Below are 12,835 nucleotides of genomic sequence, written 5' to 3' on the forward strand. Positions count from 1 at the left end.
TCTCCTGTATAAATGCCATTATTAAATAGGCAATCATTTTCTTAAGGGGACTCTATACCTAATGATACATAAATATTTTGGTCACTTTTTAAAAGTCTTCAAAGTTTGCAGGTGCCTTTGACAACTAGAAGATGACAAGGGAGATAAGTCAATATTATTAAGTTAAATAATGGAGATAAGTCAATATTATATAGTTAAATATAAAGGGTTAACCGTACATGTACTTAAATGTTCTTATAGTTTAACTGCATAGGACAGTTTGTGTTATATTTTACAAAATATCTTATGCTTTCAAAGCTACAGTCAGTAAATTACTAATTATAAAATTTATAAAACTTCAAAAAATAATTTTTTAGGTGGTGCTAGCCTTACAATAGATGGTACAAACTTTGGAACTTCTGGAACTTTGAAGATTGGAACAACAACAGTGGCAACAGATACATTTACCAACACTCAAGTGACAGCTACCCTCCCATCCCTGGCACCAGGGATATATGATGTATTGTTACTGAAGGGGAGTGGGGGAGCTGCTGTAGACAGGTAGGATTAAATCTTTATGGCTCTAAGGTGGATGACCTATATTTTTGTACGAAGTTAAATGATGTCCAAAGTGTAGGAAATAAAGAGGAAAATATTTTGTCATAGTTTTGTGATCTTTTATCTTAATTGATAAGAAGTACCCTTTTAAAATATACATAGATGATTCAGAATTCTTTGCGAAAAATATTTTATTACTAGTAATAACTTAAAAGACAGAAAACATTTTCTTTTACAGCTCTGGAAACATTCCTAAGATAGAATATAAACTGGTAATCAAAAATATATTCCCAACTGAAGGGTCTCTTCATGGAGGTACCAGATTGACATTAACTGGACAGGGATTCAGTACAAACATGTCCCTGACTGAAGTGAAAGTAGGAGATTATGGATGTGATATTGAATCAGCTACTACCACTCAAATAGTCTGCCTGATTCCAGACACCTCAGCAGTTATCAAAATAAACAACCAAGGCGTTCACCCAAGTAAGTGTTATATATTATAGAGTATAAATGGGAAGCTTAAAATTGTGTATGAAACATATTATAGTGGCATAGAAGTGAAGGAATCAAAAGGTGGTGGCTTTCTCTCCGGGCACTCCAGCTTCCTACACCAATATAAACTGGCTGCCACGAAATAGCACAAAAGTGGCGCTTAAAAGTAAATTAAAACACCAACAATAAATCAATTGAACTGGAGGTAAAAAAAGAAGGTCTTTTCCAAATAGTCTTATCTGAAGCTTATTAGTCTATGAGTTAATTGTTGTACTCATTTTTTATTTCAATAATTTATTTTTACCTATGCCACTGTATTGTACTATTTCTGTTAATCTGATGTGAATGTATTAACATTTGAAAAATGTAGAAATTTAAGGAACAAGATGTATTAACATTAAATAAAAAATGTATTCTTTTATTTTATTTTTTTTAGCTTGGGGTATTGGTTACCAGTGGAATCCTGTAGTAGCTTTAGCTAAAGTAGGTGATATTCTTGAGTGGTCATGGACTACCCCATCTTGGATCTATAGTTTTACTCACCGTATAGAACAAACAAAGAATGAGACAGCTACAGAACCTGCTGTTGATGGATTTGTCAGTGGGCAAGTCGGAACAGCAAATGGTAAGCTTGAGTCCAAAACAGAAAAATTGTTTAAAATGATTTCTTTTACTTATAAAAACATACACCTTTTTAAAATTTTTGAGCATAGTCTGTCCAAGTATTATCATGATATACATGCATATAGGTCACAGTACAGTGACCTATTGCTGTTAATTTCTGTGTCATTTGGTCTTTTTTGGAGAATTGTCTCATTGGCAATCATACCACATCTTTTTTATATAATAATTTTTACAGGACTGTTTCATTTGACATGATTTACTTGTATGCTTATTTTTTTCTGTATAATTTTAGTTGTAATGGTAACAGGTGTTACTGTATAATTTATTTTACAGGTGGGTTTCAGCACAGAGTAACTACACCAGGAGAATTTAGTTACTGGAGTGGCTATACAGATTTATATGAAATTATTTTCTATAGAGGAACATTGGTAGTAGAAGATAAAACACCATTTAGTGGTTTGGTAGAACTGAAAGTAGCAGGACAAATGGCTCTTCATGATGTTAACTCAGGTAATATAAATGGTTTGATGTTCTTTGTAACTTGATAAAGGCAAATAATTTTACTGCCTCTCAAAAATATAATACAGTGGTTATCATAAGCAAAACATCTACCTCTAAATAATAAAGGAGAGTAAAAACATAAGTTCACACCTTCATGCCAGACTAGTTTAAAATCATGGCAAAAAACATTTCAGGTATGAATCTTATTTGGTAGAATGATATTTTTTTTATATTGGACAATTGTGGGATATGATAATATAAAGTTATTTTTTTATTACGATTTAAATATTGTTTTAGCTCTGTAAAATAATTATAAAATTGACTATTTTGATTGTAATTATTTATTTATAGGTACATCTGATCCAGTGGATGGTTCTGCCTGTCCAGGAACAACCAGTCCTATTTCTAATTGTGCTGGTTCACCACCGATATCTTCACCACCAGACATGTTTTCATATTCCTTCAAGACTTGTACCACCCCAGGTGTAACTGCCATTGACAAGAATCGTGGTACAACTAATGATGTAATCTCAATAACAGGATATGGATTTTCAAGTACTAGTTGTAATAATGAAGTGACTTTCGGCGATGCCACTTGCACAGTAACTAATTCTGCAGATACATGGTTAGAATGTAAAATAGACCCAACTTCTTCTCCAACAGTTGGTTTAATGCAAGAAGTCAATGTAAGGGTCAATAATTTGGGTGATGCCATTATTGCTATAGCTGGTCAGTCAGCAAAGACCTTTGTCATCGAGCCATTGGTCACAGAAATCAGCCCATTGTCTTCTTCTGTGAATGGAGGACTAACTCTAACAATATCAGGAACAGGATACCAAGGAAATGTTACTGATGTATTGGTTTCCATCAATGGAATTGATTGTCCCATACAGACAGTGTCTTACACAGAGATCACATGTATTACACCACCTTCTGGAGGAGGCATCAAAACTGTAGAGGTCAAGGTCAATGCATATGGTAATCTTATTCCAGCTGTATGTGACATTTTATGTCAGTTAACCTATGAACCTGCTGATACACCTGAGATTTCAGCAGTTGACCCTATGACATTGAGTGGAGCTTCAATAACCGTTACTATAAGTGGAACAGGATTTTCTGATCAGGCAGTAAACACTGAGGTCAAAATAGGTGGTGAAGTTTGTACTGCATCATCTGTTACTGATAGTGAAATACAATGTACCATAACAAATGTCCCAGCTGGTACCCAGGACCTTGATCTTGTAATCACAGACAAAGGAAGAGCAACTAACAGTATACAGATAACCAGTTCAGCAGTGATTTCCAGTTTATCTCCTTCTCAGGGAAGTACAAATGGTGGAACAGAACTAATAATTGATGGAAATGGTTTTGTTGATGGCTCAACATCTGTAACAGTAGATGGCACTGCATGTGACCTTGTAGAGGTCGCTTTATCATATATCAAATGTAAAACTAAAAGTCACGCAACTGGAAGTGTAGATGTAGTTGTTACCTCAAATGGACAAACTTATGGAAATGAAAGTTTTGAATATTCCTCTAGTGCAACACCAACAATCTCATCAGTGAGTCCTATACAGGGATCTCAAGGAACAACTATCACCATTACTGGTACTAACTTTGGTGCTGGCAGTGGTGACAACACTGTAACAACAGGTGGAGTACCTTGTACTGTTACCTCAGATGGAGCAACAGAGATACAATGCACAGCTGGTGCTGTATCTATAGGTTCAGTACCAGTTCTTGTTGATGTTAAAAACAGTGGATTGTCCAATAACGATGTCAATTTTGAATTTGAGCTGACAATCACTGCTATTAATAAAAATTCAGGTATGATATTTTTAAATTTTCCTAATGAATATTATCATTATATCAATAAAAACTGAATAGAAATTTTAAATATTTGAAATTTTCCCCTTATTTCCTTGTTTTTTGGGGTGTATTTTTGATTGTTACATAGGAAATAAATGTATTGAACCATTTCATGCTTAAATTAGCATCAGTCTTGTTCAACTTGACTTTGGATGTATTTTTATAAACTAACATTGTCAACTGTTAAACACTTTACACAACATTTTGATAGTTTATATGATTTGCTACTTTTACATGAGATATATTTATATTGTAGGAAGTTCATCAGGTGGACAAACAGTTACCATTACTGGATCAGGATTTGATGATACAACCAGTGCAACTATCTGTGGCAATCCCTGTGCCAAAGATGACTCTGCCAGTCAGACAACTTCACAATTTATCTGTGTCACACCAGCAGCCTCTGGTATGTACAATTATTGTAATTTAGTTATTTAGTATGTGCTAAAATGATAAGTGAATCAACCATTATTACCACATCTTGTCTGGGTTGCAAAAGCATTGTAAAGTATACCAGCATGTTTTTTTCAATTACTCATCAAGTATTTACCATCAAAGTAAAGCTACAATAACGTTAAATGTATAGATAGAATTTTTTAACAGAAAACATGGTTTTCACCAGTGTCCTGAAATTACAGCATTTATTTATTCTTCTGATGCGGAAAGTAGCAAATGTGAAGTTATAGATCAGCTAGGGTAAAAAAATTATTTGGGGTTTTTTTTTGAGAAAAAATATACATGTATAAAACTGATATTTATCCAACAATTTTTCATTTAAAAAAAACCTCCTTGAACTAAGAGCTGAATTGGTAAGAGTTGATGTCATTCATTTCTGTTTGCATTTATATATTCCCTTATCTCTTTTCAGGTACAGTGACAGGCACCCAAGCATGTGATGTAATAGCTACTGTTGATGGAGTATCAAAGACTCTAGCAGGAGGGTACACATACGATCAAAGTCTCACCCCTACCATTACAAATGTAAACCCCGCCCGTGGGGGAACGGGAGGAGGATCAACTCTTACCATTACTGGGACTGGTTTTGGGTAAGTGGTAGTTTAAACGTTACAAATGCAAACCCAGCCTATGATGGGACAAAAAGTATTTTTTTTTATCTATTGCTGACATGGGTATATGTAAATATAAATCTAACCATTACAATTACATTCGAGGACTGAAATGAAAAATGTTTCTTTTTACCACTGGAAAACTGGATTACATCATGCCTCACAGTTTTCAGCACACAAAAAAACTTCAAAAAGTTAACTTTGTTATAAATTTGAACTTGCAAAAAAATTCTTACGAATAGAAAATAGAAAATGAATAGTAACTCTGTAATGTAACATAAATGATTTTGTATTACAGAAATAATCCAGCACAAGTAGATGTAACTATTGCTGGTACTACATGTACAGTCTCGACTGCTACCGACACCCAGATTGTTTGTACAACAGGACAACACACACCTTCACAGAAAACTTCTGTCACGGTAGAAATTAATGGCAATGGCATTGCAGATCAGGTATTTTTCTTATACACATTACATGTATGATTTGTTCCAAAATATGTGTGTAATATTTGCTACTGGACATTATGCAAGCAACAATCAATAACATTTATGTGACCAACTGAAATCTATTTTAGCACCTCTTAAAGATCTATTTTAGCACCTCTTAAAGATCTATTTTAGCACCTCTTAAAGATCTATTTTAGCACCTTAAAGATCTATTTTAGCACCTCTATTTTAGCACCTCTTAAAGATCTATTTTAGCACCTCTTAAAGATCTATTTTAGCACCTCTTAAAGATCTATTTTACCACCTTAAAGATCTATTTAAGCACCTTAAAGATCTATTTTAGCACCTCTTAAAGATCTATTTTAGCACCTTAAAGATCTATTTTAGCACCTTAAAGATCTATTTTACCACCTTAAAGATCTATTTTAGCACCTTAAAGATCTATTTTAGCACCTCTTAAAGATCTATTTTAGCACCTTAAAGATCTATTTTAGCACCTTAAAGATCTATTTTAGCACCTCTTAAAGATCTATTTTAGCACCTTAAAGATCTATTTTAGCACCTTAAAGATCTATTTTACCACCTTAAAGATCTATTTTAGCACCTTAAAGATCTATTTTAGCACCTCTTAAAGATCTATTTTAGCACCTTAAAGATCTATTTTAGCACCTTAAAGATCTATTTTAGCACCTCTTAAAGATCTATTTTAGCACCTTAAAGATCTATTTTCGCACCTTAAAGATCTATTTTCGCACCTTAAAGATTTCCCATTTATACAAATTTTTCCAACTCCTGTGGAAATTTAGTACAGCATATATAAGAACATAGAATAAATAGGATTTTAATATACCAGTACTTACTTATTATAATCATATGTCATGATTGATTTTACCCTGCTATTGATCTCTGTTGTTTATTATTTACTAAATTTTCATGTCAGTTTGGACCGTTTTTGATTGTGTAGAAACAGTTGTTTCATGCATAAACTTTGGGACTAATACAATAGGAATTTTCATATTGTAATATCTAAATAATAGGAATTTTGAATTCAATTAGGTACATTATTTTTTTTTCAGACTGATGCAGAATTTTACTATGTAGATGTATGGTCTTCGCCATTTACCTGGGGAGGAGGAAGTCCACCAGAGAATGGAACATTGGTTGTTATTCCAGCTGGAAATGTCATCCTTCTAGACATAAACACAAATCGACTCAAAATGATTCTTATCAAGGGTATGTTATTGTTAAACCTGTAATTATAGCCCCACTCTAGATTGAAGATAATATTGATTTCCCACTTCACTTGGGGACAACTTGACTTAATAATTACAAATTTGGTCAGCTGTTTGACAATAATGTATTATAAAGTATGAGTGCTTTTAGAATCTGTCAGATATATACTTCCTGTTTTCCCTATATATCTAGAGTTTAAACTAAAGTTGACATAGCACAACAATGCATGCAACTTCTTGTTCAATTTTTTCATAATTGTATTGATGTCAAATTAAATGACAATTACAAAACAATTCTCAAAATATCAATTAAAGAAAATGATTGGCTATAATCTTATTATGAAGTTTTGTTTTCTGAATGATAGCAAATTTTTCAGGGGGAGACAACTCGTAATTGATGTGGTGAAGTTTACATTACAGAGCTATCAAATAGTGTTACACTGTAAAAGGAGAAAGGGAAAAGCTGTCATCTTAATGATGTAAATTATTATTTTTATTTTCAGGTGGCGAGCTGATCTTTGATGAAAAAGATGTAGAATTGTTTGCAGATAACATTTTGATTGTAGAAGGGGGAAAATTACAGGTGAGATTCAATTCTCTTTTTTAGCTCACCTGGCCCGAAGGGCCAAGTGAGCTTTTCTCATCACTTGGCGTCCGGCGTCCGGCGTCGTCCGTTGTCCGTCGTCGTCCGTCGTCGTTAACTTTTACAAAAATCTTCTCCTCTGAAACTACTGGGCCAAATCAAACCAAACTTGGCCACAATCATCATTGGGGTATCTAGTTTAAAAAATGTGTGGCGTGACCCGGTCAACCGACCAAGATGGCCGCCACGGCTAAAAATAGAACATAGGGGTAAAATGCAGTTTTTGGCTTATAACTCAAAAACCAAAGCATTTAGAGCAAATCTGACATGGGGTAAAAATGTTTATCAGGTCAAGATCTATCTCCCCTGAAATTTTTAGATGATTCGGTCAATCGGTTGTTGGGTTGCTGCCCCTGAATTGGTAATTTTGAGGAAATTTTGCTGTTTTTGGTTATTATCTTGAATATTATTATAGATTGAGATAAACTGTAAACAGCAATAATGTTCAGCAAAGTAAGATCTACAAATAAGTCAACATGACCAAAATGGTCAGTTGACCCGTTTAGGAGTTATTGCCCTTTATAGTCAATTTTTAACCATTTTTCGTTAATTAAAGTAATCTTTTACAAAAATCTTCTCCTCTGAAACTACTGGGCCAAATTAATCCAAACTTGGCCACAATCATCTTTGGGGTATCTAGTTTAAAAAATGTGTGGCGTGACCTGGTCAACCAACCAAGATGGCCGCCACCGCTAAAAATAGAACATAGGGGTAAAATGCAGTTTTTGGCTTATAACTCAAAAACCAAAGCATTTTGAGGAAATCTGACATGGGATAAAAATGTTTATCAGGTCAAGATCTATCTGCCCTGAAATTTTCAGATGAATCGGTCAATCGGTTGGGTTGCTGCCTCTGAATTGGTAATTTTGAGGAAATTTTGCTGTTTTTGGTTATTATCTTGAATATTATTATAGATAGAGATGAATTGTAAACAGCAATAATGTTCAGCAAAGGAAGATCTACAAATAAGTCAACATGACCAAAATGGTCAGTTGACCCCTTTAGGAGTTATTGCCCTTTATAGTCAATCTTTAACCATTTTTCATAAATCTAAGTAATCTTTTACAAAATCTCCACTGAAACTACTAGGCCACAATCATCTTTGGGGTATCTAGTTTGAAAAATGTGTCCGATGACCTGGCCATTCAACCAAGATGGCCGCCACGGCTAAAAATAGAACATAGGGGTAAAATGCAGTTTTTGGCTTATAACTATGAAACCAAAGCATCTAGAGCAAATCTGACAAGAAGTTTAATTGTTAATCAAGTCAATATCTATCTGCCCTGAATTTTTCTGATGAATTGGACAACTGGTTGTTGGGTTGCTGCCCTCCAATTGGTAATTTTTAAAGAAATTTTGCCGTTTTTGGTTATCTTGAATACTATTATAGATAGCGATAAACTGTAAACAGCAATAATGTTCAGCAAAGTAAGATCTACAAATAAGTCAACATGACCTAAATGGTCAATTGACCCCTTAAGGAGTTATTGCCCTTTATAGTCAATTTTTAACAATTTTCATTAATTTGGTAAATTTATGTAAATTTTTACCAAATATAGTTCTCTGTTACTAATGGGCAAAGTTCATTATAGATATAATTGTAAGAAGCAAAATCGTTCAGTAAAGTAAGAACTTCAAACACATCACCATCACCAAAATACAATTTTGTCATGAATCCATTTGTGTCCTTTGTTTAATATGCACATAGACCAAGGTGAGCGACACAGGCTCTTTAGAGCCTCTAGTTTAACATCTATTTACCAGTATATTTAAAAAAAAAAATGAGGAATGTCTTCGTGATAAAGGTCAAATATGCAAGAATGATTTAAAAAGTTCATATTTACTGTATGTTTATGCATTATAAATTGATACGAAAATATTAAAATCAAGAAATGTGGAGTAGATGTCCATGAAACAGCAGCCCAACATGGGTTAGATTAAAACAAGAAGTGAAGACTGCACAGAAATCTACACATCTACATGCATTTGACAAAAAGTAATTGCTATGTGTTTATTTGTTTTTGGTAGATTGGTACAGAGGATCAGCCATTCCAACATAAAGCTATTATTACTGGTACAGCACATCTACGTACTAAAGAATTACCAATATATGGTACAAACTCTCTTGGTGTCAGAGAAGGTATCCTTGATCTTCATGGTAAGTGTTCTAAAAAAAGGAAGAATGTAAAACTAGAGTATTAATTGTACAATGTACTTTTATGATAAAAGATAAAAGAGATCAATTGTGTTTAACTCTTTCGTTTGCTCTACATAAAGATATTTGAAAAAAAAGTGTTGAAGATATATTAATTTTTGTCCATCCTTTTGTCTATGTGTCAATCATTCAATTCCAAATACAAATGAATTCAGATTAACTTTTGATTTCTAGCATGAATACCGTACTCAGTTATACATACAAAGGCTCTGTGTTGAAGACTGTACTTTGACCTATAATGGTTTACTTTTTAAAATTGTGACTTTGATGTAGAGTTGTATCTTCAGCACTCGTACCACATCTTCTTATATCTATCTAAAGACACATTTTATTTGCAGTTTCTAAATTAGGCTTTATTTCTGTTATTTCAGGTCAGCCTGTACCAGTTGTATGGACAAGACTTGATCAGACAGCTGCAGCAGGAAGTAACCAGATAGTATTACAAAAAGAGGTCACATGGAAAGCTGGTGAAGAAATTGTAATAGCTTCTACTGGGCATCATCATACACAGAGAGAAAATGAAGTTCGTATTATTCAGTCAGTGGCTGGAGACCAAAAGACTATTACATTGACAAAGAATCTAGATTATACACATCTTGGAACTTCCGAAACTGTCAGCGGATACAATCTGGAATACAGAGCTGAAGTAGGACTGTTGACACGTAATATTGTATTACGGGGAGAAAGAGATCGGCAGTGGACTGAAGTTATTGCTGCATGTCCTGCTGGTTTTAACACAGGTAACTTTTTTGATATGTGGAATGGTCAATACTTATTCACTGCTATTCTATATTTTAAAATAAGGCAGCATATGCGTCTTAAATAAAAAAAATAGAGAAAAAATCTAATTGCAGCTCAGTGTTCTTGTGCATGATATTGGATAATTTATAAAAATATTAAAGATGATTTGAGTATCTTGCAATTGTTAGAGACCCAATCAAAGATAAAATGTTCAATTAAGGAAAAGTTTTGAAAAATACTATTTAAATCCTGTAGGATGAAATGAAGCTTTTTATTTTCTTTAATGTAAAGGGGTTTATTTTTTAAGTTTGAATTTTGCTGTTTCTAAGCTTACTGTTCACACATTGTTTGTTTATTATTTTTTGTAAAAATTCTGAAAAAAAAATAAAAAAAACAATGTTCTTTTAAGATGGGTTTGGTGTTTTTCCTGTACATTTGTAACAATTCAGTTTTAAGTAACAAGCAAACTTGAGATGCTTACTGTCAGTTATCTGTATATGGTTGAATATAAGATAAGTCATAGCTTGGTTTTGATTTATGATCAGTTGAAGTTGTTTAAGTGTAATGGTACCAGTCTTTGACAAAAATGCTGCAATTAACCCATAAAAGATACAATGTTCAATTCTGTAAACTTGAAAACACACTAAATATCAGTTCGTTTTTTTATATTTATAGGTGAATTTGCAACACAAACATGTTTCCAGGGACGTTTTGGTGAAGAGATTGGTAGTGATCAATTTGGTATACAAGTCATGCTTCATCCACCGGAACCAAACAAAGACTTAGCCATTGGTCGAGTGTCCTATGTTGAATTTACCTATGCTGGCCAGGCCTTCCGACTAGGAAGATATCCATTCCATTTCCACTTAGGAGGAAATATGTCCTCATCTTACATCAAAGGATGTGCTCTCCATGAGACCTTTAACCGTGCTGTCAATATTCACGGAACACACAACGCATTGATAGAAAATAATGTTATCTATAATGTAATGGGAGGAGCTTTCTTTTTAGAAGATGGTATTGAAACTAACAACACTATTCAGTATAATTTAGCTGTGTTTGTACGTGAGAGCACCAGTTTGCTGAATGATGATGTAACACCAGCCTCATTCTGGGTGACCAATCCAAATAATATAATTCAACATAATAGTGCAGCTGGAGGCAGTCATTTTGGATTTTGGTACAGAATGCACCCTCATCCCGAAGGACCTTCTCGTACAAACAGTATTTGCCCACAAAAAGAATTGATGGGAGTTTTCACCAATAATACAGCTCACTCTTTTGGATGGTTTGGTCTGTGGATATTTGAAACCTTTTTACCCAAAGAAGGTGGAGGTTGTGGTTCAAATACTCCAACCCCAGCTGTATTTAACAACTTTTATGCCTGGAATAATGACAAGGGAGCAGAGTCTGTAAATACAGGAGCTGTTCAGTTTCACGATTTTATCCTTGTTAATAACAAAAAAGCTGGATATGAACAGAAGAAAAGTTTAGAGGGAGAATTTTATACACAAAATGGTCCATTGTTTAAGGACGGATTTATTGTTGGTAGATCACCAGCACTGTCTAACAGTGTTCAAGGCTGTACTAATGCTGGTATTGTTATGCCTTATTTCTATAGATTTATGGTTGATGGCACAGAATTTGCTAATTTTAATGAGGGAGGTTGTAGTTGCATTGCTTGGACGTCAATTGCTGGAACAAGTGGACCAGAAAATGGAGGATTTGAGTACCATACACAGAATTTAATATTTACAAATGTTGGATCAAATAATAGAGGACATTTTAGATGGAAGTTTGAAGCTCTCATTATTGATCGTGATGGTACCCTTAGTGGAACACCAAATGGAACAATTGTCCCAACTGCGGATATTAATCCTCCTTCATGTTCCCATTTAGAATCATTTTCTCATGGTATTCCAGCTAGTCTCTGTCCACCAGGTGTCAAATTTATACGATTTTCTAATAATAACATCAAGCCAACATCCATTGACTACAAGGCAATGAGGATGAACAATACCTATGGAGCTGAGCTTTCTAACTGGCAGAAGAAACGTATGACTCATCCAAAAGGATGGATGATTTTACTTCCTGCTGGTGAAACATATATTTTGAACTTTGAGAATGCTGAACATATGACTAATATGAGTTTTTCTGGAGCATTGTCTTTATTTGGTGTAAGTTTATTTTATTACTACTGTACATATCCAACCATCTTTACCCTATCACACAAGGCCGGATCCAGCCATTTGAAAAAGGGGGGGGGGGGGGGGGGTTTCCCAACCCAGAGTAAAGGGGGGCGTTCTAACTATATGCTCTTATTCAAATGCATTGATCGGCCAAAAAAAAGGGAGGGTTCCAACCCCCTCCCCCCCCCTGGAATCCGCCAATGTCACAATACCTATTGCTGAATGATTTAAACTTTGGATTCATCGCTACAGTATCATTGATCAACTGGTAAA

The 12,835-nt window shown here is 34.1% G+C and overlaps 1 protein-coding gene across 1 annotated transcript in view; it reads left to right on the top strand.

The window, feature by feature from the left end:
* The window catches only part of LOC139515300 (fibrocystin-L-like), a 48,361-nt gene that overhangs the window by 18,109 nt on the left and 17,417 nt on the right, over positions 1 to 12,835 (top strand). Inside the window, exons 27-39 of the mRNA XM_071304871.1 lie at positions 357 to 540; positions 776 to 1,023; positions 1,469 to 1,657; positions 1,990 to 2,166; positions 2,509 to 3,984; positions 4,283 to 4,432; positions 4,895 to 5,072; positions 5,392 to 5,548; positions 6,619 to 6,775; positions 7,278 to 7,357; positions 9,446 to 9,575; positions 10,004 to 10,372; positions 11,049 to 12,550. Of these exons, the coding sequence (XP_071160972.1) occupies positions 357 to 540; positions 776 to 1,023; positions 1,469 to 1,657; positions 1,990 to 2,166; positions 2,509 to 3,984; positions 4,283 to 4,432; positions 4,895 to 5,072; positions 5,392 to 5,548; positions 6,619 to 6,775; positions 7,278 to 7,357; positions 9,446 to 9,575; positions 10,004 to 10,372; positions 11,049 to 12,550 (4,997 nt within the window). The remainder of the gene's footprint in view (positions 1 to 356; positions 541 to 775; positions 1,024 to 1,468; positions 1,658 to 1,989; positions 2,167 to 2,508; positions 3,985 to 4,282; positions 4,433 to 4,894; positions 5,073 to 5,391; positions 5,549 to 6,618; positions 6,776 to 7,277; positions 7,358 to 9,445; positions 9,576 to 10,003; positions 10,373 to 11,048; positions 12,551 to 12,835) is intronic.

This window comes from Mytilus edulis, chromosome 1, assembly GCF_963676685.1.
Source record: "Mytilus edulis chromosome 1, xbMytEdul2.2, whole genome shotgun sequence".
Classification (NCBI taxonomy): domain Eukaryota; kingdom Metazoa; phylum Mollusca; class Bivalvia; order Mytilida; family Mytilidae; genus Mytilus; species Mytilus edulis.